Source organism: Chrysoperla carnea, chromosome 3 (genome assembly GCF_905475395.1).
Source record: "Chrysoperla carnea chromosome 3, inChrCarn1.1, whole genome shotgun sequence".
NCBI classification, from domain to species: domain Eukaryota; kingdom Metazoa; phylum Arthropoda; class Insecta; order Neuroptera; family Chrysopidae; genus Chrysoperla; species Chrysoperla carnea.
In genome coordinates, this window is record NC_058339.1 from 16,730,908 (window position 1) to 16,758,698 (window position 27,791).

The 27,791-nt window shown below is 31.2% G+C and overlaps 2 protein-coding genes across 2 annotated transcripts; both read right to left on the bottom strand.

Annotated features, from left to right (window-relative positions):
- Positions 1-1,217: 1,217 nt before the first annotated feature.
- Positions 1,218-9,138, bottom strand: LOC123296893 (regulatory-associated protein of mTOR). The gene is made up of 15 exons (XM_044878589.1): positions 8,951-9,138; positions 8,772-8,874; positions 7,535-7,776; positions 7,326-7,472; positions 6,738-6,973; positions 6,359-6,459; positions 6,030-6,302; positions 5,718-5,959; positions 5,584-5,658; positions 4,496-5,523; positions 4,040-4,285; positions 2,919-3,343; positions 2,126-2,441; positions 1,944-2,060; positions 1,218-1,559 (listed from the first exon to the last, which is right to left on the bottom strand). Exons 1-15 carry the CDS (start codon positions 9,101-9,103, stop codon positions 1,364-1,366), a joined length of 3,900 nt encoding a protein of 1,299 aa, XP_044734524.1. The 5' UTR covers positions 9,104-9,138; the 3' UTR covers positions 1,218-1,363.
- A 1,135-nt stretch (positions 9,139-10,273) lies between these two features.
- Positions 10,274-22,409, bottom strand: LOC123294651 (tuberin). Its single transcript, XM_044875750.1, has 22 exons — positions 22,331-22,409; positions 22,133-22,266; positions 21,819-22,070; positions 21,258-21,394; positions 21,021-21,198; positions 20,733-20,933; positions 20,325-20,466; positions 20,014-20,165; positions 19,774-19,946; positions 19,347-19,515; positions 18,906-19,136; positions 18,324-18,621; positions 17,991-18,112; positions 17,578-17,744; positions 16,661-16,827; positions 13,977-14,173; positions 13,599-13,906; positions 12,488-13,515; positions 11,783-12,427; positions 11,238-11,686; positions 10,699-10,869; positions 10,274-10,632 (listed from the first exon to the last, which is right to left on the bottom strand). Exons 1-22 carry the CDS (start codon positions 22,407-22,409, stop codon positions 10,402-10,404), a joined length of 5,631 nt encoding a protein of 1,876 aa, XP_044731685.1. The 3' UTR covers positions 10,274-10,401.
- Between the last annotated feature and the right edge of the window lie 5,382 nt (positions 22,410-27,791).

Genomic DNA, 27,791 nt, shown 5'->3' on the forward strand with positions numbered 1-27,791 from the left:
ATTGGGTGAAATTTTACTTTATAGTTACAAGAAACTGTGTGCAAAGTTTCAGAGCTGTAACCAAAAGTTCAGAGTACAGGTTCTTTTCGGGCGTGTATCGAACGCAGTAATAATTTTTGATATTAAACCGTTTATTGTTATTTTCTTTTCCTTTAAAATGAAGGAGAAGGGTATGTCAGAAATATCCACAATGCATTGATATTTGAAGTGTGATATTTTTGTATTATTGAATAGTGGTTTTTGATTTACTCGTCAGTCAATTATGAACGAACAGGTGCAGATACAGTATATTAAAAAGCTTTAGGTTAGTCTCGGATAATGTAGTTACAGTTTGATCTAAGATGAAATTTATTTACATTTTGTGTTCTGTCACTGTGCATATGCTTTTCATGCTAAAATATGAAAAAAGTATTGATAAAAATCAGAGGTAGGGATTGAATTTTCGAATTAATTTAACTCTTGGATAACTCACGATCAAAATTGATATCCATAGAAACTTAAGATAGGAAATTATAAATGTTTGAACTCTTGAACGATTCAATCGTTTGAGGATTGAATCCTTCATAGGAATTATTATTATTCCTCCTGCATGTAATGCCTCAATTTACTGGCCGCCTACCTGAAATCATACTGCAAGCCGGTCTCGTCCAGTATAGACTACCAACATAATTCTACTTGAGTAAATCAGTAGACAAGCGGGTCCTTATTGAGTTGAAGGTCAATTGATTTCATAGAATCTAATCTTCAAATGAAGGAGATAACACTGAAAAATTTATTGTAAAATTAATTATATTTTATAATATTTTTTTCTATAAAATTCTGGTAAATTTAAAAAAAGCTTTTAGTAAAAAGTTATATATAATAATTTATAAAAAATCTAGATGAATTTAAAACAAGTAGAATCTTTTTTTAAACTTCTCTTGTTTAACTCCTGAGGTAAACTACAGTGCCTATTCGTTCTGAGGTTTAACTCAAAGAGAGATATAGTAGTGGCATCTTTCAATTAAATCGTTCAAGGTTAGTATAGGTTCCGATCTTGAGTTCATATGACCGATTCAAATACGTTATAATTCTACTTCGATTCAATCCATGCTAGAGCAATGTATGTTCTCATCGTCGTGAAAACTATATTTCAGAGATTTAAAGTTAAGAAAGATTTAATCATCAGATCCCTACCCCTGAAAAAAAATAAATTTAACTTTTTTTTAAACAAAAACTTTGAATAAAAAGATCAAATATTTATAAACATTTATATACACTATATAATTACAATATGAATAGTTCAAGTACTACTGGAAGCATGTGACTGGCTATTATAAGCTACATTAGCGGCCGCGGCCAATAGACCGAGGGCCCCGCTATGTCATCTCTTCGGTTCAATTGAATAAACACTAACAGAACTATCCATTGATCCAGCAGCAAGTGCGACACGATGTGGATGATACGTTAAACAACTAACTGGTCCAATGCGTGGTCCCATGAAACCTTCATGAAATCGTATTACGTTCATTATTTCACCAGTTAATCGATATACTCCAATATGTTGATTCACAGAACCACTAAAAAAGGTTTAATTATTATTAAAATTTATTAAATTATTATCATGACATTCTAAAAAGTCGTAAAATTTAAGGAGTGATTACACAGGTCTGCGACTAAAAAACTGCAGAGGATTTTGTTTACATTTTCTTATAGATTTTGACCTCCCAAAAACAGGAAAACTATTCAAAATATTCTATCACATAGGTTTTCATAGATATAAGTAACAACATAAACTAGTCTTTAGTAAAAATATCTCATGCAGCTGACAAAAAAACTTTTTTTGCAGACCTGTGTTATTAATTAAATTATATTGTTGATCTTTGAACATACAGTACAAGAGACGGTATAAGGTCAAACTTCACTCATGTGATTCAGCCTCACCATATTTAAATATAACTTACCAACTGAAAGTATCTGCTGTTTTATGAACAGACATCGCAGTCATTCCTTGTGTCGTTTGGCATGTAGTTAAAGACATGTTTTTTCTAATATCGAATATTCTCACATCACCTCCCAAACTATAACAATAATTTGATTAAGAATAAAAATATTTATTAAAATTATTATATTAATAAAAATATACCTTCCACTAATTAATTTTTCATTATGACGTAAATAAACTCCCAAGACCCAAGCTGTATGTTCTCGCCAAGTCATAACACGCGCTTCTTGTGGAGATAACCGCCGATCAAATAATCGTACAGAACCATCTCCACATCCCACAACGATTAAATTACTATTATCACTATCAATACATGTGGCGCTACAATCAGCACCCGTTGGAATGTCACAAACTCGAAGTTCAGTTTCAGCATCCCATACTCTTATAAGTCTAACATCTCCGGTTACAAGAATTTTTTGTGTTTGTTGTTCCCATGTCATTACGACTCCAACAGATGCTAAAAAATGTAATTATTCGATTTCAATTACCAATCGAAGAAATAAAGTATTTGACCCAAGAATTGATTCCGAGTCAGTAAATTTTTATGGGAACTATTGGAAAATGTTGTCTGAGTGTACTCAACAATATATATATCATATCGTCAATAACGAGTTTTCGGAGAAAATTAGCTTTTTTTAAAGCTTATGTCTCGAAAAGGGTGAGGTTAAGAAAAAAATGTCAAAAAATGCTTTGAATCGTTCAAAATATAAAATCAAATAGTTTTGTTAAATGTTAAATAAAGATAATGTGGTGTCCGGAAGTAGGGTACTTCTGCCCCACTTTCTGGACGTAAATAGAAAAATCACAAGTTCGCATAATATGATTTTGGGGAATATACACAGACAAACATTTTCCACCAGCTCCCATAAAAATCTACTGGCGCGGAGTCGATTCCTGGGATAGTACGAATATTTATTAATATTAAATCATTTACCATTTGATCGAGTTGATGGTTGAAGATCAGTTAACGCTTGCCAAGCGGTGACTAGAACAGGTTCTCGACTATGTACAGAAGCTGATCCCACAGTCAAAGGCCGCCAAAGTTTAACAGTTCCATCATCAGATGCTACTAATAGTAATGCAACATCATGGCCATTTAAAAATTCCAAAGACGTAATTCTTGTTACCGGTGATCGTGTACCACGACTTTGACAATAGCATAATTTTGCTCCAGTACCCCAATCCCAAATACTAAAGCAATCTTTGCCTGCAACAGCTAATTGTTGATCATATGGATGAAATTTTAATGTTGTTGGGGCGTGCGGACTTCGTGATGTAAAAACTTGCGATTCTAATCGACCAGCTCCTGTTGCTACTCGTTTTTGTTCTTCTTTTGATTCTTTACGTAATGCGGCATTTCTTTTTTGTAAAATATGAATGTTGTATCAACATTTATTTAATTTATACTCAATTTTATTACGAAATTTTTTTTTTCAAATCATTAAGAGAAAGAGTTCGGTAGTAAAAGTTCAATACAAAGTATTAGATCGCGGGACATCACCCTTTTTGTTAAATGATTAATACTTAACACACTTAAAACTTTGTGAGTGACTTTTTTTTTGGCGAGTCTACCAAAATTTTTCTTTACTCTAATCTAATAATTCCTCAATTTTTTTGTTTTTAAATGTTCTTTTATTTTATTTTTGGGAGGACACTGGCTGGGCGGCAAGCATGCTGAACGCTTAGGTCTGGCAGTGTACCACGACTACTGCAGGAGCTGTCACAGTGGTGACGAGGAGGAGACAATGTCTCATCTTCTCTGTCACTGCCCAGCTCTTGTCATGTGGCGGTGAACTTACTTGAGCCAGCCTCTCTTTGACGACCTCTCCGACCTAAAGTCAGTCGATGTCAAAGCCCTCCTGCTGTTCTTAAACAGCTCCAAATGGTTCATGGAGTAGTGGCCGGGGATAGGCCAACCCATTAACGGTATCACAACGGACCCTATGGTCTAAGTATGTCTCACTCCAAGACAGCCATTCTAACCTTACCTAACTTTGGGAGAATTGGATTTCAAAACTTCAATACGAGTGAAATAATAAATTTTAAAGATTATACCTAAGATATCTCCATTCTCGTTCATGGTATATAGGAGATTCTGGATCTGATTCTTCAGATGTTTCAATAACAGGTTGTGCAAAATATTTACTAGCCCACGCAACGTATTGTGTAGAAATCAATGGTTCTTTATTTGTGGATCCATTACTACGTTCCATTGACCCGTTTTCATCACTTACAGCTGCTACTTCTTCGCTTATTGTATTTGGAACTGTTTTTCTGGCTCTATTCGCCAATTGAGTGGCCCTAAAATTTGGATTAACAGAAATTTTTAAAATTAAATAGTAGTCTAATAAATTAAAACATGAGTAATTGGCCTGTTTCCTAAATTTTCTTTATTATCTCAATCGATGTTCGCTAACGAGTCAAAACTCGTTAGCGAACGATTATATTTAACAGACGAACAGACATTTTGAAATTGTTATATGGAATATTTTCCGATTCAATTATAATTACCTATTTGAAATGCGATGTAAATCATTGGGAGAATGCATAGTTGGTGGAGAATTTCCCGTTAAATAACTTCCTCTATTCGGACTTGGTGGCAAACTTACGCTGGCATTTAATCTTCCATCTATACTTAAATCTCTATTTGAAGCAGTTTCTTTGACTTGATTACGGACATAATTGGTAATAACCAATGATGTTTGTGCAACTTGTGGATGTGGATCATTATCAAGGAATAGCATTCCATGCCAAAGTTTCATGTATACACTACCATATGCTAACGATAAAGGTGTGTTTAACGTCGAGCCACCAGTTCCCGAGCCGCCACCTAAACTACTAATTGACGAACTACTTGCAACTCGCTTCAATCTTTCTGTGATATTCGAATCTACTTGATCCGCTCCCAAAAGATTTGATGGTGACAAAACGCGTAATCTATCGCGGGAGCCAATTCGTCGCATTCCACCACCACTTAAACTTGAAATGTTATTGCCACCAACAATTTCAAATCCAGCCAATTCACGTTTTCCTTCTTCTAATGCTGCCACACTAACAAATGCAGATTCAAACAATCGTACCATCCAATGTAACGCTCCAGCAACTAATTCACGTCGTACTAACCAACTCATATCTTCTTTACAACGATTAAGTAATGTCATAGCTACTTGTTGATCAATTGTGTTTGCATGTTCAGATCGCTCTGTAACCGAACTAATAAATGTACCTAAGGCATAAACTGCAGCAGCACGAACTTCTGGTGATGGATCATCTAATAAAGCATATAATTTTTCGTGTGCACTATCACGCACACCACACCAACGAGCTTGTTCGTATCCTTCCCATAATCTAGCCAAACATAAAGCTAACCATTGTTTAAAACGAGGTGAGCAAGAATTTGAGTTATTAAATAAACTTGGTTCATTCAACTGTTCAAGGCAAACACTCACTAAACCGTCTTGTAAAGTTGCCCGTTGACCAGCGGAATAATTCCAAACAATACATGCTAAACTAAATGCGGCTAATGTGCGATGTTCAAACTAAAAATAAAAATCAGTTTACAAAATTTGTAGATAAAGTTTTAGTTCATTAATAGTTACCTTCGTAGACGGATCTTGTAACACTGATAAAAAGTATTTATGACCATTTTCACGTACTAAATCACTTTGACAAGACTGAAAACATCGTCGAATTAATTTAAAAAAATATTTAAAATTATATCTTTTATACTTACTGTATCAACTGCTAAAATTTTAGCCCAGATAAAAACAAGCAATGGTCGAAGTTCTTTAGCAGAAGATTGTAACAACTTTAAAACATATGGAAAAATGCCAACGGATAATGCTAAATTTACAGCCCATGGTCCTAAATCTAAAAATCGGGCTAGTAATTCTAAAGCACGCATACGATGAACTTGACTTAATAAAACTTGTAAAACTATTGGTAATTGTTCTGGTGGTGATTTCTCTTCTCCTCCTGAAACAATTTATTAAAATCGTAAAAAACTGTTATTAAAATTAGCTTTTGGTCTGCTAGTTTTCATTACCTAGGTCAAGCCAAACTTGAAAAGCTGTTAATTGTTCTTTAAAAAATGGTGCATGTTTAAATTCTTCTCCGTTTAAAACAGCTGGCAGCTGACAACAAGCTAAATCAAGTGCTAAATCCCACGCTTGCCATAAAGGATGCTGGTGGGTCGGAGGTAGAGCAGGACTGCTTACTGGTACACAGTCATATGAACGCAAAACTCGTTCCGCTAGTAAAAAATTTCGTAGTAAACTTGCAACGAGCAAGTCTTGCCGGAATAACTTCTGAAATAAATCTAAACAAAAACAAATACATGTCCACTCTATATAAATTTTTATTTCATTACTTTACCTCGAGGTAGGGTATTCCACGCAATTGTGTCCGTAATTGCAGTGAAAATCCAATTTAATTCTCCTAACATAGTTCGTCGGTCATTTAATTGACCTGGAATTCTAAAAAATAATAATTTTTATTTATACGATTTTTACAAAAAATCGGTTGTATACATTAACCGCATCGAATATGCCATAAAGTCATAGAAGCATTTCTTTGAGCACCAAGCATTCATTAAAAGATTTCTGAAAATGACTAAAATAAAAATCTGTTTTTGAAACGTGTATTCAAGTTTTGGAAGGAATCATAAAAACATGGTATTAACTTAATTAAAATAAATGACTTTGGATGCGGTTCATGTATATCTCTAAAGAAATTTAAGAACGACAAAACTTACTTATCAATCAATTCCAAATTAATTTTTGGGACTAACTTTGAATTTTCATGCATCACATACCACCTAAGTGCAACTTTAATAGGCGTGGTTAAACATGAAGTGAATAAATCTGCAGGCACTGCAGGTGACATAGGTAAAGTTTGATTAGCGGAACAGGCAGCAAGCTGTATACAATTTTTAAATGAAGGGCCAGTATGAGTTGAACCAGGTGATGCACCTCGACCAGATGAACTAACCTTCAAGGTAATATTAAATATATTAATTCGACCAATCAACATTTCTCTATCTTAATATTTATCAAGCAATCGGTTTTTGATTGAGATGAATTGACACTTGCACTATCGCACTACCATGCCGAGGAATAAAAATTGAAGAACTTTTTCTGAAATCTAACAGAAAAGTGTGCACTGGTGATTACATGATTATAAAAATGATTTTCGAACCTTATTTGCCAGCACGGTAGCGCAAGCGACAACTTCTCGAGACAAAAAACTGAGAAATTTAAATACTGAAGACATCGGACTAATATATAAAAACTCTGCTTTTTGCAATATTGAATGACCCAAATCTGATTTATAAAATTTTTACCTCATATTCTTTTTCATGTTGCTCAGCAAATTGTTTAAAAGAATCCACAATAATTCCAGCATTAGAACAGTCGTATACATAAATCGATGGAGCACCCATCCAAGTTTGCAAATCATATACCGAAAGTGGAATATATTGCGTATATGTCTATATTAAGGGAAAAACATGTTAGACAAATGATCATTTAAAATACATCTAGCGGTCATTACCCTGTTAAACACCCAGATTTCACCATTTGTCGTAGGTTTCGGTACACCATGGCCGTTATAATGAAAGAGAACTCTTTCTTCTTTAGCATTTCTACGTAATGAAGTACATAATTTTTTCACCTCTTCAACTGTTGGATCCAAGGATTGCTTGTATCGTGCACGAGGTTGCCATTTTTCATATTGTTTTTGTAAATTATTTCCAACTGCTTCTAGAGCTTTTACAGGTGACATTGATAATGGATCTGGTAATGGATTATACCATAATTAGTTAAATTCTGTGTGTTTATCAGTCTATATTTGTATGTATGTGTGTATGTATATTCCTTTGTGATACATTAGAGACCAAACGCGTGAGCCGATTTTGATGATTCTTACGTCAATCGGCTCAATCGTGTGAGTTAAAGCGCAATCGACTTTACTCGTTTGGCTACTGGCTGGGAGATTTTACAAATTGTTTCATCAACCAGAATTTGATATGGAGAGGTGGAAACAAAACTTTTTCTGGCGACACCAAAGTAGTATTGATACCATTTTTCTCCCCAGGTTTTAAAGTTTCTCGGAATGGCCAATCATTTTTAGTCCAGTGCTTTTTTCTGGCTCTACTATCCCATAAGTATAAGAAGCATGGGTATTTAGTATAGCCTGCCTGCTGACCCAAAAGCATCGTGAGTATTTTGAAGTCCCCACAAACCATCCATTGATGGTCCTGATATTTGATTCTTTCCAGGATAATGACCAATTGTTATAGTTAGTTTTCTTTCATATGCACAGAATAACCCATTGGAAGCGAAGCTAATTTATTTTCATTGTGCAATAATACTACTTTAAGACTAGTTTTATATAATATTATTATAAAATACCTGTAAATACTTCTTAAAGACTAGTTTATGTTGTTACTAATATCTATAAAAATCTATGTGATAGAATGTTTTGAATAGTTTTCCTGTTTTTGGGAGGTCAAAATCTATAAGAAAATGTAAAAAAATCCTATGCAGTTTTTTAGTCGCAGACATGTGTAATAAATGCTTAGATACAGTTTTTAAATTATACTATTATAATTAAAATAAACAATTTTAAGAGTATAAATAAAAACATAAGAACTTTTGTTATAATTGAGAAAAAATGAAAATTTTTTGATAAATCTCGTTTAAAATCATATCAAATAGTTGAATGTAAAAATCATAGATGTCTTAGTTTCAAACATCAAAATTGTAAAAATAAAATCGAAATTTGTTACCTATCCAACATTCTAGTCGAGCACTTGGTTGAGTTTTGACAACATCTGGTGGATCGACACCAACATTCAAGCATAGAACTAATGCTACGCTCACAGTCTTCATCTGGAAATTTGTGTAAAATACAAGGTTATGAATCAACTACGCAGTGTGCTTTGGTTTTTGTATTGTTTTAAAATACCTTTTCTTTCATTCTCCATGTTTGTGCAACACAATTTATACCCTCTATGTTTTCCGTATGATATGGTTTTGAAAAGGCTAAGGGTAAATCCCAGTCAGATTGTTCCGTGTCATTTTTATTTGTCGATTCGCAATTAACTTTATTTTCAACCATTTTTTTCTTATCAATATAAATATTTATATTTAAATATACATCATGTTTATTAAATCATTTCATATTGTTTATTTCAACTAAATAATCCACTTCATTAAAAATTCTGAACATTTTCTAAAAATTTATACACCATACTTCACTGCAAAACAATTCTTATCGACTTCGACAGATAGGAGCCGAACTTATCGCATACATTTTTCAATCTATAGGCAATGCTATATACACGTTGGTGGTGTTCACATTAATTGAATACAGATCTCTACTTTACCCAAAATATTAATTTTAGTACACATAGATGGATCTGTGGTATGTCATTGTCGAAGCAATAGGGAATATTCATGAAATTTAAATTTCTTTCAAATATTTTTCTTTCGTAACTTTAATGACTGGACATTTCAACTAAACCATTATTTTAGTAATTAATATCTTTTTAATTACTTAATATTAATTAATAAAAGTACAAATTCAGTGAGGGCATTTAAAAATTTCTAAAACGGAAATTCAAATTTTTATACGGACGTGACATCATAGTACGGGCTTGTCAAATTTGTTGACATACTGTATGATATTAATTACTTACATGGTAAATGGTATTTCATTAAATTATACTATTCTACGGCTTTTTATTAGAGAACTTAATAATAACGAGTGTAAATTCTGTGTTGTAAATTCATTTTTTTAAAGTGTAATTTATACATTGAACTGTCAAGAAATTGACAGTTCACGTACTTATACGTCATCAACAGAGAGCGCCAAAAAACTCCGTTTAAATATCTCAAAATTATAATGTATTTTCAATATTTGTTTACACTTAAATACTGCTTAAATTTAAGCAGTATTTATATTTTTTACTTTGTTATAAGGATATAAACAATGAATTAAAAATATTTTTAAAAAAAATACATGAATATTCCCTATTGGAAATACACAATTGACCGAGTTAATTGTTGAAATAACAATGTTTGAACCATTATACCATGGATATGAAATATATCAAGCTTTACTCAGTTTAGTCCCAAGTTTATAACGCTTAAAAATATTGACGCTACGAACAAAATTTTGGCATAGGTGTTCATAAACTCACTTAATTAGTCCATTTTCGGCTGTAAACCATATTTTACAAGGTTAAAGGAATAATACTGGGCATTTATCAAGAGTGATTTACGCAAATAAATTTTTTAAAATTTTTATTAGAACATCAGTCTTACATAATATATGAAACAATATTATATATTATCTAAATGATTAAAAAACAGTTTATAATAATAATAATTGGCAGTTAATGAAAGTGTAAAGCATTATGTATATTCAGTAAAATCATCCATATGAAGCTTATTATTCCGTTTAGTGGATGTTTCTGTCTCTGATGGTGAATTCACCGATCCATTTGAATTTTTCTCATCAACTAATTCTTGCAAAACTTTACTACGTAATCGTTTAATATGACGTAAACGTTCTAACCAATTTGAGGCGTAAACATTTACATTTCCATGCGATGATTTCAATGAACTCGATATTAAAGATGCCAACTAAAATAAATTTAAGTATTACAAATAGTTAAATGGAAATAAATAATATTAATGAATCATACTTACATTAGCGTGTAAAGCCAATTGTCTTGTTAAAATTGAAAGATTTTGGTCAGATATTATTTTTGGTTCACTGTGTCCAATATGCTCTGCTAAATCTTCACGAGCCTTAACTGTAACTCGATTTGTATTATGATCTAAAGGTTCGATTACAATACATGAAAAATTGAAGTGGGTCTGAAAATTAATAAAAAAAAATAAAATTTCGGATTATTAAAACGTTGGAAAAATCGAAATACTTATAATATTTTGATTTGAATAGAATGTATAATTTATAAAGTATTTCTAATCCCAGGTTAAGAAAATCTAAATCGTCGGCGATACTAGAAATTCATAGATATAGAACGCTTGAAATTTGTGAATTGTTTTAAACGGTAATATATAGTTTTTAATAACTGAACTATGCGAAACGATTAAAAGTTAATTCTTTTCAAACATCTCGAAAACGAAATTTTCAATTGCTTTAAATCGTTTTTCTTAACCTGGGATAATACAAATGCAAAAGTAAATTTTTGTATATTCCGATTATTAATTAATGTACTCACTTTTATGGTGTTCATGTTGTAATCATCACCGCTTTCATTATACACAATAGTAACAAAATCATTACCAATATGTTTAATTTTCTCGTTACATGATGGATCATTATCTTGATTTGGCATTAACGTTGCCACATGGAACATCATATGCATGACATCATCATGCCATACATATGCAAATTTACCATCTTTACCATTTTGTTCTAAACCACCAATCCATACTTGTGGATCTATATCTTGTAATCGGATCATTGTACCCAGCTTTTGTAAAAATTGTACATAACGTAATGATCCATATGTATTACGTAAAATTGCTGCTTGATTATTACATTGACCTGGTCCCACATATAATACACCAACTTTGTGAATTTCATATGGTGGTATTTTATCTAACAGTTGAAGGCTTCGTTGTACAGCTTGACTTTGTCCAACTAATAATGGTTTGTCATTCATTCCTAAATTTTGAAAATTATTATGATTTATAACAAATAGCTCATCATTTTATTTTATTTAAACGGACTTGGCGGTTCAATTACAGCTCAAAGACTTACCAAAAGTAGCAGAGTGATATAATTGTAGAAAAACAAAACTAGGATTAATCCCTGATTTAGGAACTTCTTTTGTACGTGGAGAATTTGTACGCCGTATTCTAGGTTTGCGTACATGACTCATAACTGATATTGTGTGACCACGATCTCGTCGAATTGGCATAGATGACAAATCATTTCTAGAATCATTATTAACATTTTCGGTGCTATGACCAAATTTTGATTGTTTATCCAATGTATTACTACGAATTAATGGGCTAATATTTTTTTGTTGACTATTATCAATTGCTAGATGTCTTTGTAATCTTGGAGATGTTTGGGTAGGAGACTGTGGTGGTTTAGTTGTTAATGGATGATTTAGAACAGGAAGATTTTTAGGTCTATTACTCGTATGTGTAGCTTTATCATTTGAGTCTGCATTTTCAGTTGTGTGTGGTTTAGTATTTGATTTGATTACACTTTTAAATAAATCTTGGCTTTGATTTTGTCCTGTTCCAATTAATGTAATTGGTGATGATGGAACCGTTGCTGAGGCTTTAGTATTTTCAGAGTCAGTTCCTTGTGGAACAGTACCAGGATAACTATGGTAACTATGAAGATGGTGTTGTGATGTTGTGTCAATAGCTTCGTTTGTTGGAGGAGTTGTACCTAAAACGTACAGAAAAATGTAAGTAAACATTTAATTTTAATCAATAATTATAATTTTACCTAAACCTGACATTTCTTCCGGAATAGCTTCGCAAGATACTCTCATATCTTTGCAATAATTACTTTTATTCTTCTTTTGGGATACTTCAGATGTACCTTCGTTATCTCCACTAAATACATTCATTTTATCAATTTTTTCTTGTGTTAAAAATGGATTTTTCCAACTTGCAGACATTTCTGGACTGGAATTTGATCGACGAACTGGATTTCTTGATTTTAAATTATCATCATATATATCACCGTCATAATCATCATCTACACTTTCTTGGGAATTTTGCCGTGAAGGTGATTGTCTCAATGGAGAGCCGGGAATATTAATAGGGCCTGACACAGAGTTTGTTTTTATATTATTGATACTATTGCCACTTTTTTCAATACTTGATTCAATTTCAATTTCTATATTCGATGAGCTTCTATGAGTCTCACGATCTTCTCGTTGACGATCTAATGATGGTAAATATAATGTTGATAATTCACTTAATGGGAATTCTGCATTGTGTAAGTTTTGGCTACTAATTTGATTTTGAATTCTCATAACCCAAGAAATATCACCAGTTGGCCTACGAATACATATTTCAGCCCATCCTTGACACCAACAAGCACAAATCAATTTTTCAGTACTCTTTGTTTGATCTGCATTGATTAGTTGATGTAATTTATTTGGTAATTGTTGTTCTAAATTTTCAGTGTTATGAATCGATGAAAGGGTATTCGTTGATATAAATTCTCGTTTTTCATCAACAGGTGATTCTTGAGATGATTTTTGAATATCACTGGAACTTTGACGTGTGATTCGACTGCTTTGGGAATCTTCACCACTTGTAGAGCGATTAAAACTCGATTTTGCATATCTTTCCGTATCTGGTGTAGTTGTTGAAAATGATTTACAAATGGACCAGCATTTGTCACAAAGTCCATTTTTAAGAGCTTTTGTTGAACAACCACTCGTGGTTACGGTTATTAACATGTTACCTAACAGCCACGTCATTGACTGGCCACCAGATAATAGAAAATCTGCTGTTGGCAATCTGAAAATAATTACAAAAGTTTGTTAGTCAAATTTTTTTTTTGCGTCCTCTACAGGGAAATAATGAAGGCAGAACAAGCTCACCTTTTAGGTAATGCTGAACATGGTGAAAAAGTATACCGTGCCATAAAGTCAATACACGTTTCAGTCAATTCTGTGTGGAAAGTGTTTAAAGCCTCATCAATTGGTGGTCGTAAATCAAGTGCTGCTCTAGCATCAAGTCTCGTTACCGGTGCTGGTGGGGCACTAGTGCGATCTCTTCGACCACGTGATCCTTGTTCTGTCAAACTTGAACTGCGCTTGCGATTACTAGAGTCTTCATTCATTGAAACTAAATCGGGCTTAAACAATTGCCCTTCTTCAAAAGGTACTATTACGTTTGTTTTTAATCCCTATAAAAATAATATAAAATTTAATATCCATTCGGGTAGGTGGTCTAAATTAATTTTTAGTTAAACTTACGGTTGTTATAAATTTAACAAAATCTCGTCGAAACGGTAATCGACATTTTAGAAACCAAACTGCAATTACGTGATGAGCCAACGATACTGTGTAATGATTGTATTTGAACGGATTTGTGTATGGTAAAGAAATTGCAAATACTGACATGTATTGATCACCAACGAATGACGAAAATATATCTGGCAGTCGAGTTAAAGCTAAAAATTTAATACAATAAGTATAAAACAAATACTTTATTAAAGATTACAGAAGGAAATAAATAATAAGAAAACATTTTTATTTAATTTTCCCTATATATTATAAGTGGGAAAGTGAGCTAGTTTGTTTGTTACGCTTTCACACAAAACTACTGATTGGATTTGTATGAAGCTTTACAATAATATAGATCATCAGAATAACACGTAGCCTATAATTTAAAAGCAAAAACTAAAATTTTGGATTCATAATAAAAAGTATTTCGAGTGTTATGGAAGGGGGAATTACTTTTCAGAACTTCATAAAATATCTTCAAACATAATTTTAGGATGTTGATAAGTTTAAAAATTTAATTTTCTTGTTTTGTTTTTCAACTTTAAAAATGATCTTTTTAATTTTTAAAAATGATCATTTGGTGTTTTTCCAACTGTTAAACTGCTAATAACTTGAAAACGGTGAACTTAACGAAAAAATCACAAGATGCTTTTCCTACGTGAAATAACCCAAAAAAACTAGGGTAGCTTTGCTTGGTTAAAAAACTTGACATTTGACTGTTTCTATCGAAGGGGGAGGGGGTCCGTAATATTAATCTATCGAAGGGAGGTGTTTTATTTATAGTATTTGTGTTCTCAGAAATAGTAAAAATTGTCAATAACATATAAATAAATAAAATAAAATCAGATTATTTCATAATTAAATGCGACGATAAAGATAGCAAATTGTTTACGTTTTCAGTTTTCACTTTACAATTAAATCATTTAAAATTTTTTTGGTATTCCTGTTCGTATTAATGCACACCTACCACGTCTACTGAATTTCAGTGCTCTGTGAATGGGAGGGATTTTTTTATTTTTCCAGTAACAATTAGGCCTCAGATCGAAATTTTGTAAAACGCTTTTTCGTTCGTTTTGCTAAGCTTATTTAGGAAATGTAGAAATCTGCAGTCAAGTATAGAACACCCTGTATACCTGTATTATATGTATAATCGACAGATACAAAAATGTCTCCTAAAATACGCCAGATACATTAAAATGATTCAGGCAAAAGTTGTTGGATTTGAAAGGGACATTTTATGGGGACTTTGAATTTAAAAAGTAAATTATTTTTTCAACTGACCTAAGAAAATAGAAAAATTTATCTGCACTAGTTTTAGTGTTCATTTTGTACGATATGATCCAGTCAACTTTCGAAAAATTTCACAACAAAACAACAAAAGTCAGTTTTTTTTATAATGACTGATTTTGTAATTTTAAGTTTTCAAAAACAGTTGTTTGTTATTTTAGAAGACAAAGAATATAAAGAATAATTTCTATTTGATACCAATACTGATCATGAGTTGATTTTTAAGACATTTGGAGGGCAAATTAAGGTCATAAGATGTCCCCTTTTGCACACTACATCTTTTGTTTGATTAATTTTATTGTAGCTAGCGTATTTTAGAGGATATTGGGATCCATCGATTAAAATGACTCACCTTGTGCGGTGTTGGCTTGATAGTCGTTTGAAAATAAAATACGTATTATTAAATAACTTCAATTTGCAATTCTGGATTTATGAGTTTTGAAAGTGCGCATTGCATTTGTAAACTACTCATCTCGGTTTGTAAGTAGATGAATTTAATATATTCAATAAATTTTGGACATATTTTACACTCAAAAACCATAAAAAAGCGATACTTTTTGTTCGTTAAAAATGTCCATTATTTGCATGCATTTTTTTTGTTGCCCTTGGTTATTTTGGACTCAACCAGAGCTAATTTTAAAGGCAAAGAATTGAACTTGAAGATGCATGGAAAAGTTCAATGTTTTTCCTGACTTGTGACACCTTTTTATAGAAAACTGTTATACTTTTTGAAAATACTTCGAAATTATGGAAAAATACAGAATATTTTAACAATTCATTCAGTCAATTGTTTATTTTCACTTGTTTTAAAGAGTTCATTAAAAGAGTGACACGCGCGGTACATCAGAACTGTAGAGGGTAGTGGATAAGGAGGACCATCTCTGTATATAAAGTGTCCATCGAAAAGCAGCAAAAGGATAGCGCTTTCTGTAGAAAAATTGTAATTGTATATGTGTTTTAAAAGAAGTGCTAAAAGTAATAAGATTAAGATAAAGATTTAAGCATGTTGTTAGAGAAGGTTAGAGAAGTTCACATCAAACACTTTTTGCTACGCTAACGCTATTTTGGTGGATTTTTAAGTTATAATTTGCTGTTTACCGCTTGAAACTTTTATAATTTGTCCCCCGTACAAGATGGTTCACCTTAGCTTTACCATTCATAATAAGGACAACATTCAACTTTTTCCAGGATAACACTTACGGTTTCAGAGGATATTTTAATAGCGCATAATCTAGTTCACTTTTTAAATTTAAATTGAGCCCAGCTAAAGCTTAAAAAAATCAAGAAAAACAAATTTACATGCAAGTATATTGTGTTTTTTTACGAAAAAGTGTCGCGTTTTTTTCCCCAAGCGTCGATATACTTACTAGATAAAAATTCTAATATTGGTATAGCAATATGAACGGTGGCCGATATTTTTGACAAATCAAGTAAAACTTCTGGTAAAAGTTTAACCATAACATCTCGCATTTCTAACGTACATGTAGTTAACGCTGTTATACACTGACGTGAGCATCTTGATTGCAATCCAAATCTATACAATAAAAAAAATTATATTATTTAATTAAGTAATATTTATTTATTATTAATGGTGTTAATTTCTGTTAATTTAATTTTAGTGCAGTTTATTATTTGAATAAGTATCGTTTTAGATAATTTTCATTTCATTAATGAACGAAGAAGAAAAACAATGGCAGTAATCAATAATTATACAAATTTTGTAAAAAATCTTGGAGGTGAGTTGTGCAAACAGTGTACCCTGATCCCCAAATATATCGAGGAGTACTTTAGACAACATATTCGTAATTATTTTGGATGTATTTTATATCAATTTGGATATAATACTGGGGATGAAGTATACAACTAAGTGGTTGTACATGTCACCAAGAGCATCTAGGACCAAAAAACACTCGAGTAACCAAATTTAGCTGATTTCGTTAATTATTTACCCAGTAATATATTTTTTTTTTCATAAAGTGCACATACGATAATGCAACTTGGATATATCAAAAAAATTTTCATGGTTTGTATAGAATCAAAATAAGTCACAAATTTTATAATTGACTTCCTGAATCGAATGCAAAAGGTCCCATCATCTCATTGTGTCTTGTCCGAAAAAAAAATCGATCTCAAATCGTTTTTAGTTTTCTATTGTCTCACTAAGAGTTATTTAAGAGGATCGATTTCACCTTGTCTATAATTTAGAATCTACCCATTAAAAAAATGAAAATATACGTACACTGAAAATTAAAAAAACAGAGTAATAAAAAACTTATCAACATACTTAACAAGAGACAAAACAATCTTTTTTTGAATATTACTCTCTAAATAAGCATGATAAGATGCTAAACACCCCAATACTGGTAAAACATGTGAATGAAAATCGTGTTTTGATAGTTTTGATGGTGTGTTTTTCAAAGTTTCTGGTAACCCCAATGATTTGCCAGCAATCTACGAAGAAATTTTAACATATTTAAATTGTGCATCGATTATCTCAAATATTGACAAGACCTAGAATCAGCTTCAAGGATTATTTTTATCTATTTTTAACCTTCGGGGGGGGGGGGGTAGAGCGACATATATATTATTAATATAAGTAGTTATTATAAGTTTTGGAAATATTGAAGATCTTCGGACATTTGAGAAATTTCGTATTTATTTTAGAAAAAAAATATAAAAAATATAAAATTTCCTTACCATATCATATAAAGCATTTGCTAATAAATCGATATCATTATTACCTTGCCGAGATAAAATTAAAGTTTTATTTTGCATAACTTTTGGCAATTCTTGTAAAATTAGATGAAGTACTTCCCAATCTACAATAAAATATAAATAAATAAATATATTTTAGCTAAATGTTAAACTATTCAAACATCAAATAAGGGCCGTAAAAATTTGATAAATAACGTCATTTCATTCAAACTATGCTACAAAGGCAGGTTATTTCAAATATTTCAAATTTCAAATACAAGAAATGAAGAATGTATCAACCAATAATGTGTGTTAGAGAACTTAAAATTAAAATACCTTTATCTTGTGTCAGACACATAATGAAACATTTAAATCCTCTTTTTAATGATACATGTGTAACACAAACTGATCCAGTATTGTGCGGTAAACTTTGTTGAGTTATCAAGTTTGCTGGACTACCAGGTGGTGGTGAATTTGTAACGGCATTTGAAGTATTTACTCGAGAATTATCAACAACAATATATGGACTGTAACGTATTCCAGTACGATTCGTGATGACAACAGTGCCAAAATTTTCAGGATATCCAATATGATATGCAGAATTTGCACGAATTTTTAAAAATGTTTCAAAAATCTTCAAAAATATTTACAGAAAATAGATAAAATTTTTTATGAATTATAATTTTTATTTATTCTTTACAGAGATTAATTTTTTAACATTAAAGACTTTTTTTTAACTTTACAGAGATTTCGTGGTACTTTGTGAGAGTGTGGAGCAGGCCTTACGGTAAGTTCTGGCAATAATGATCAAAATAAAAGTAAGGCTTTAACAAAATCTCGTTGAAGTAAAATTTGATTCAAACATTTTAAAAAGTAATCTCTGTAAAGTAATTTTATACCTTTGATTAGAATACGTACCTTATAACGAATAAAATTTGTGTTTTCGAATACGTGAGGCTTAGCGTAATGCATTCGTAAATGATTAACTAATATTTCGTAAATCTTAAGACAATGAGAAAATGGTAATCGATATATTTTAATAACGAATGCATTTATTAAACCAACAACTGCAGCTTTAACGTCTATTAAATCACTTTCAGGTGCAGGAACCATAGAATCTCCATATACTTCAAATGGACGTTTCAAAATCTATATTAGAAAATTTAATTTTAAAAGCAAGAAACATATGCATGTCGCTAATTGGTAAACGCAAAGAGTTGAAGAACGGGATATAATTTTAAAACACCTTTAAGATGAACAAAGATATTTAAATCAAAAGAAATATCACGGCTTAAATGGACCATGAAAGCCCAATAAATTGTTGTAATTAAAAAAATAAAAACAAGAACATTTTCTTACTTTATCCAGTATATCGAGTAGCTCTAAACAACGTTTCGATTCACAATCTTTGGATAAATTTGCCAAAAAATTTGCAGCACCCTCGCGAACTATTACATCAGTATCACTTGTTATGTTTTGCAAATGTACAACTACAATTCTTTCCATCAATTCGTCTTCATATATAGTCCTAGAATTAAATAATAATTTTAAAATTTCAGTTCGTTGTAGAAGATTACAAAATAAGTTTAGTTTTTTAGATTCATAAATTTTTCAAAAAATATTATTAATTTACGACTGGCAGAGCTTTCTTCAATTACTTTTTTATCTGCATTTTGTTAAAATATATCGCCTTCAATAATAAGAATTTTTATAAATTTAGCTAAATATTTTTATTGTGGGTCCTGAAGGATCAGAAATTCTCTTCTTAATTTGAATAACATATTACCTGTTAAGTTTAACAACATTGCTCAAAACATCTAATGCTTTAAGGCGAACATTTGTTCGAGTTTCATGTTTAAAATAACGTTCTAACAATTGATTCAATTTACTGAGCCATAAATGTCTAGTTGGCACAATTGCGGTGGCAAGATATGTAATCAATCGTAATACAGATGCTTCCTAAAATAATTTTATGAAATTAATTCTTAGACAGTAACTATTGAGTAATTATAGTTAGAATACAAACAGGACGCATTGGTGCACAACGTTCAATTAATTCAAAGATTCGTTTAATAGAACCTTTATATGAACCAATTTCCATTAATTGTTCAATATTACATAATGTTTCATGTAAATGAATAGCCACTTGTGAATTGGGATTTGATTTTGAACTTGTTTCTGTAAATAACAAATTTTTGTTAAAATTCAATAAGCGCATGAATTTTCGGATTCAACTGAAAGTTGAAGTGAGTAGTATTTTAAACAAAATTATTTAATAAGAACGGGAATTTTAAAATTAAACGTAAAAAAACATCAAATTAAAAGTTGTAAATATACCTATATATTGTATGATAGCTTCAATGATGTCAAGAATACAATCCCAAACCGGATCTTGTAATTCACATCCGAATTTGTTGATTAACATCTGAATACTTAGCATTACTTCATACATTACTAAAGGATGATTACATTTTAAAGCCTGCAAAAAGAAATTATAATTAACATTGTTTCTTAATAATTGTAGTCTATAAGAGAGTGGCAATTTTAGGTGTCATGTTTTTTCAATTTTGCCCCGGAAAAGTAATTCAGTGTTGATAAGAAATATTTTTTGTTGGTCTCAAAGTATCGAATTCATACTTTCGATTAGAAGAACACTTTTAAAAGAGAGAAAATTGTCACAAAAGCTAAAAAATGAGGCGCCTTAACCCATCATCTTCTTACGGTCTATTATTTTTTATACATTACTTGTAAAAAAGATGGCAGTACTGCAGTTGGTGAACACTGTAAGGATGTAATTCTATGACGTCCCCATAATCCCATGTTTACATGAAATACCGCACCACGTAATAATCCCGGATCATTTGCTAAGGCAGGCTCTTGAAGAACACGACACATTGTAAGCAATGAAGCATGTCCTAAATGTGTTCCTAACAAATTTCGCATTATCTAAAAAAATAAATTGTGCAGTATTACATCGAATTCCTTACTGACCTATCTTTTGGAGTAGTGAATTTGTAAATAAGAATAACACACCTTCCAACTACTTTGACAATACACTTCATGATTCACGGTTCGACATAAAGCTGCGATAAAAGTAGCTAATGATTCATTTGGTAGAATACTGTAACAAACTATAGTATCCAATACTTGTAAGCATTCTAAAACTATTGCTTGTTGATTTGCTGAATTACAACAAATTGTGGTAACATGCCTAAAAAAAACGAATTATTAATAAAACTTTTACCGTATTTATTAAGGTTTAATACTTACGCTACAAATCCTGTTATAATTTCTTCATCGATATAAGCTGGATGAAATTTGATAACATTTACTAATAATGTTAAATATTCTAAAGTTTTGCCAGCACCTGTAACTTCTGTTATACACTGGAGTAAAAATGGGCCAATCTGAAAGAATAATTCAGGGTACTGAATAAGGTATTGCACCCATTTTTATTTTCTATTTGATCAAAGAGTAAGATGGGTTATGTCTATAATTAGTGTATAACTTCCATGGATATAGGAATATTTTAAAAGGGATGGAGTATAACCGAGTGGGATGAGTCTCACTCAGGGGGAAGAGGCAGGGTATCATTGTGCCTACTTTCTATTGGCTGTTAACTAGGCGTATGCTGAAGGTATGCTCAAAGCCTTCTTTAAGTGTTTTTGATTCGTTTGTAAGCATGGAAACATGTTTTACTGAGTGATACACCCCCCTCGTCTAAAGTAGGACCTTATACTACATCCCTCCTATAATTACCATATCCGTGATAATTTCCCATTCTAAAATATATCTAACTATACGTTATACTCTAAAAAATTTTATTCTTACCTCTTCTTCAAAATTTAAAATATTTTTTCCATTACTGGTGAGTGCTATTAATAATTCAAAACGAGGAACAACATCTTCCGGAAATTCTGAGTTTTGAATTAATTTAAAAAACCGTGCTCGTAATATATCGAGACGTTCTGCTTGATGTCGACAAATACATGATAAAAGTGAATACGCTAAATGACGATTATCACGATTTTGCTGATCAGTTAATAAATCCTCGATACACGAATATAATTTTGAAATGTCTAGCTGTAATATTAATCATTTTTTTAAATTATAAACTATATTAAAATGTTTGAATAACAAATTACCTCTTCAAATTTATTTTTAACTAATTTTTCACTTAATTCATAAATCGCTTTCGTTCTCTGAGGTAAAGATGTACCGGGACTGATGTCTTTAATACTATCTTCTGTTAAAATTAATTCATTTCTTTTAAAGGCTCCTAAAAAAATAAAACAATTTAGGTATAAATTATTAAATTTAAATACAAAATACGAGTTATATACCTGGATTGCTTTTTATAAGCCTGAAAAATTGTTTTAAGGTTTCTTGAAAACTTTTATTTTCTTTATTGCTCGAACTCATTTTCTTTTTAAATTAAATAAAAACACATTGAACAACGTTACTAAAATATATTCATATTATTAAATTACTAACAAATCGTGTAACAAATAACGAAAATTAATTATTTTACTTCGATCTGTCAAACTCATTTATTCATTTTTTAGAAAGACAAAAGTGACAGACAAACCCTAAGAAAAGGTAAAGCAACTACCACCACAGACTTATAACCACTCATGTGTATTCGTTTTGAGCGCTCACGCTTACGATTTTGACATGAGCTGAGCACAATTTTTGGTATTTTCTTATCTGTTATACTACATATCAATCCCGAAAAGCCTATGTAATTCTTTTAGCTTTTAATTTGACACTGAAAATAATGTCGGGTAGTTAAGCGAGCCCAGGGCCGGATTAACAAGTAGGCAGAAAAGGCAGTTGCCTGGGGCCCCCGAATTTAAGAGGCCCCCGAAAAATGAAAAAGACTTCTAAAATTTTCTTACAAACATAAAATTCTAGAGAGTGAAAGAAAAATATAATCAGAACTGAAAAAAAATTTTACTCAAATAAATAAAACTCAATTGACCGCATTCAAAAGGCAAGAAAACAATTATTACCTGGTGTAGGTTATACAGAAATCGTAAAACGTACTCGTCGTAGAAAAAAACAACCTAATGACGGAAATGCTCCAGAAGTAGAATTTTTGCCTCGCGATGATTTTAGGACAAAAGGTTTCCTCGAAATCATCGACAATCTTCACAGTGAAATCAAACGACGTGCGAAAGTGTTTATGGAAGTTTCAGAGAGATTTGCATTTCTCATCAACTTTTTTCTTAGTGATGGAGGCATCCACGAAGCTATAAATAACTTTGTTTTTTTTTATTCTAGAGATTTGGAAGCATTTTTCATTGAAAGATAACAATTCCAAAGTTACGTGAATTCCAGATACACTGATGCACAAAAAACTCATAGTCATTGAATGGAAGATCAATTAGCCGATGTATTTCCTAACATAGAAATAGCTCTTCGGATTTTTTAACATTAATGATCACAAATTGTTCTGCCGAACGATCGATCCTTCTCGCAATTAAAAAGAATCAAAGCTGCTGAAAGAGCTACAACGCGACAAGAGCGACTCGAGATGTTAGGTATACTTTGCACTGAGTCAGATTTATTGAACAAAATCGATATTGATGATATAATTGATGAATTTGCCGAAAACAAATGTAGAAAACGACATGTTTAAAATGTAGATAGTAATTTTATTGATATTGTTAGATTGTGAAAATAAAATTTTTATGAAAGATATAAGTTTGTATTTTTTAATCGAAAAAAGAAGGGAACGGACGTGAAAAAAGGGCCCCCAAATTGATGGTTGCCTAGGGCCCCGTTGAGGGTTTATCCGGCCCTGAGCGAGCCTCTAAGCGCCCTTTGTGAGAGTCAAAGAGTCACCGTCAAAATAAAAACTACGCGCACTTTATGAGCGTAATACAAAACGAATACACTTTAGAAACATAAGAATATTGGTAATCATCGTGCCGATCAGGTGTCACAATTAATAATTGATTTTGATCAGAAAATAAATATAAAGTAGGTACTTATATAATCGAATACTTGATTTCCGATCTGTTGAGAACTTTAAGTTTATTTTCCGATCAATTTTAAATAATGTTGTCTATTTATAATCTCATAATTATATCACTAATTGCTATTACAAAATTAGAAAATAAAGATGTGGTTGAATAAAAGATTAAAACAAACTTTAAGTTTTATAGAAATATAACTAATATTAGCGGTCTATTTATTAGTAATATATAAGTCTGTGTGCTGCTATCATTTTTACACCGATAATATGCGCAAATAAATGCAATGGTCAAAGAAATAAACAATTTAAAAAAATTAAATTATTTTTACTTTAATTAGTCCCTGGAATTTAGCACATAAGTGATAGCTAGCGAAAAATAGGCATCACAGCTGAAAAGAATGAGCCAAAATTAGTGGGTTTCAACAAAAATTCCAATAAGATTGGATCAAATTGCCTGTGTTATAAAAAAAATCGAATTTTTTAACTTTATGACGTCATCAGAATCCAAAAAATTTAATTTTGCTCTATCTCATCGAAATTTTATTCAATTTTGATAAACCAAGTATGTAATCCTACTAAATTTGGGTCATACTTTTCAAATTTGTGGTCAAAATTAACCCTGCTCTAATTGGTTTCAAGAATGTGGAATGCTGGCCCCGGAATTAAGCACATAAGTGATAGCTAACGAAAAATAAACATCACAACTGAAAAGAATGACCCAAAATTAGTGGGTTTCAACAAAAATTCCAATAAGATTGGATCAAATTTGCCTGTGTTATCAAAAAAATCGAATTTTTTAACTTTATGACGTCATCAGAATCCAAAAAATTTAATTTTGGTCTATCACATCCAAATTTTATCCAATTTTGATAAACCAAGTATGTAATCCTACTAAATTTCTACCAACTCAATATAACCAAAACCTTTCGCGAAAATCTGCTATTGACTTTTATATTGATGCGATAATAAGCACAATACACTTAGAAAATTAATTTGACTGGGATCACTAGGTCACCTGGGATAATTGTGAGGATTTTTCTGTATAAAAATGATCGAAAATTTTATTTATTATATTTATTATTAGTAAAAAAGAAATATAATACATCATAGAACAGGGTTTTATATATAAGGAGACACGATTATTATATAAGTATTATTATAATTAAAAATATATAATATATAAAGTATTTTTTCCTTAAAAATTAATACAGAAAAACAACAACCAATCAATCAGCTTCGACAATAAATTTTCCCTTTCCTTCTTTGTATTCAAATTTCGTCCTTATTCGATTTTTTATCGATATATATATTAAAATATTTTTTTTGTACAATTAAGAGATAAAAAACTTCTGAATTTTTTTCTCATTTTTTTATCTTTTTAATTTATTTATGTACGTCATCATTTCATAAAAGAAGGCACTACAAAGCCTATTAAATTCAAATCAAATCAAGAAAATAAAACTATATTCAATGTTTTTTGTATGGTTTGTTAAAATTTGGGTCTTTTTTTAAATTACATTTTTCGTTGATATTAGAATATCTTTTCCTTGTCTCACTTTCTTGTACTGCGTAAGTCTTCATAAATAAAATTATGGCAAAATATAACCAAAAATTTATGATTTTCTTGATTTTTCTACGCAATCAATGTCTTTGAAAGATGTCTATCCAAATTTTTCTTTTAGTTTTGCATACTATAACGCGCGTTTTTTTATGACAGATTATATGTAGTATATGTATCTCATTTGAAATACCATGCATCGACTTTAAGACTGCATTGGACTGCTATATATAAATTATTTCACGTCTCTGATTTAGCTTACGAAGTACTTTGTAGCTTTGAATTATTTTTAGTTTGTGAATTAGCTTCGATTAATTGTTTTGGGCAAATTCTAAATGGTTATCTGTGCAATATTTTATTGATAACGTCATATTTAGAAACAAATAATGTCTAATTGACTGATTTCACCAAAAGTAACATATTCACTGGACTAACATTTCCTTTATTTAATTGAGCAACAAAGGGAACACATTTCTATGTGTATTTAACAGCCATGCAAATATTTTTAAGAATAGTTAACTCGTTTATCATATTAGGAACAGGAAATATTTTACAGGTCATTGTTCGACTTCTTAAACATACTGTTCGTATCGTTTGCGAGCGATGTTTAGCACATTAAATATGCTTTAATACTGGCAGAGAAAAATCACTCTTGCAGAGGACACTCTAATGTTAGCGATCGCTCCCGAAATCTAGCGTAGATTTTTCGTAGTTTTTATTTGTCACTTGGAGTAACATTAAAGCGCTTGAAATGAAATCAAATATTTAAACGATATGAAGTTTGCAGACGAGTCAAACGGAAATAAAATTAAATTACCTATCAAACATACTATACCATGTTATAAATAAGAGATGCTGGGTCCAATGATTTCAATTTGGGAAATGTAATAGGCCATGAAATATTTCATCTTTTTAGGGCCCCCGCAGACTGCAGACATTTTATCGGCCGATAGTTTAGTCGGGTTGGGCTGAAAGTGCGCACACCAAGCCAACCAAACAGTTTGGTTGGTGAACAGGGCGCAGACTATTCAACAGCCGGCCGACTATTCTCGAACTAGTTTGTAACTGACTGTTGAAGCGGTCGCACAATGAAAATATTGTCCAGGAAAATTATTGGTCTCATCATACTCCGGAGGAGGAAAATCAACAAGAGATTCCGAGAGTATCGGGTGCATCCCATTCTCAGTGATAGATTAGTTAGTGGAAAATTTTACACTATGCATTCCAAATTACTTGATTACCCGAAAAAAATTTCCGCCTATTATTGAATGAGCATTACCAGCTTCAATGAACTTTTCAAGCTAATTGGACCAGCAATAGCGAAGGAGGATACAAATTTAAGACTTTCTATACCTGTGGAAGAGCCAAATCACAGAGCGAACTGAGCTATCGGCCGACTAAACAATCGTCATGTATGCGCAGGCGTGTATGCGCCAACACTGATTAAACAGTCGGCCGATAGTTGGCCGACAGATTTGTTTGAATGTAATCGGGTAGCCCATCAAACTTTTTTATCGGCCGATACTGAATCGCTGTAGTGTGCGCATATGCATTCCTCTCCATACTGATTAAGAAGCCGACCAAACTATCGGCCGATAAAAAGTCTGCAGTCTACGGGGGCCCTTATAATAACAGATCAAGGGTGAAATAAAAAAAATAATATCTCTAAACATCCAAATTCTAAATTCTTATCCTTTTTTGTTGAAAATAAATTAATTTGTGTCACTTACTCGGGCAAAAAAATCGTACTATAGTAATTTATTAGCAGTCATAACTTTTGGTGAAGACAGCCAATATGATGATCAATGTATCAAGAAATAAAATTAATATCAATCAAAAAATTCGCATAATAAATGAAAAAAAATAATTGAAAATAAAATTATGATTTTTATTACAAACATACAAGAAAAAAAAATACATTTTTTAATTGAATTTGTTGAAAATTTATTTTTCAAAGAGGTAGTTATTTAAATATGAAAAGTTAAAATAGTGTAAATATTGTTTTAAAAAAATGAAATAACCAGAGAGCCCGAGAACAAATCGATTCTAAACTTAACCATGTACTTTTGTTAATGGTAGTATAACGATTGCTGAAGCCAGTTTTAAATTATAAAAAAATAATCTTCTAACTTCTTTTCTGTAAACCGTTTTTTTTTTAAAGATGTAAGGGTGAGGTGAAACGTTTATACTCTTTTTTTATATTCAAATACGCAAATATGTTAAAAAAATTTATTAACGGGCTCCAGGACCAAAAATTAAAATAATT

What these genes read in the sequence shown, in the direction of transcription:
- LOC123296893 (XM_044878589.1), bottom strand. Translation starts at nt 9,103, where the DNA reads ATGGTTGAAAATAAAGTTAATTGCGAATCGACAAATAAAAATGACACG. An exon ending in AATTTGGAATTGATTGATAA is followed by an intron (nt 6,460 to 6,737) that starts GTAAGTTTTGTC and finishes ATTATTTTTTAG; the next exon opens with AATTCCAGGTCAATTAAATG. An exon ending in GAAAAATTAATTAGTGGAAG is followed by an intron (nt 2,061 to 2,125) that starts GTATATTTTTAT and finishes TTATTGTTATAG; the next exon opens with TTTGGGAGGTGATGTGAGAA.
- LOC123294651 (XM_044875750.1), bottom strand. Translation starts at nt 22,409, where the DNA reads ATGAGTTCGAGCAATAAAGAAAATAAAAGTTTTCAAGAAACCTTAAAA. An exon ending in GCTTATAAAAAGCAATCCAG is followed by an intron (nt 22,267 to 22,330) that starts GTATATAACTCG and finishes TTATTTTTTTAG; the next exon opens with GAGCCTTTAAAAGAAATGAA. An exon ending in ATTGTCAAAGTAGTTGGAAG is followed by an intron (nt 20,934 to 21,020) that starts GTGTGTTATTCT and finishes TTATTTTTTTAG; the next exon opens with ATAATGCGAAATTTGTTAGG.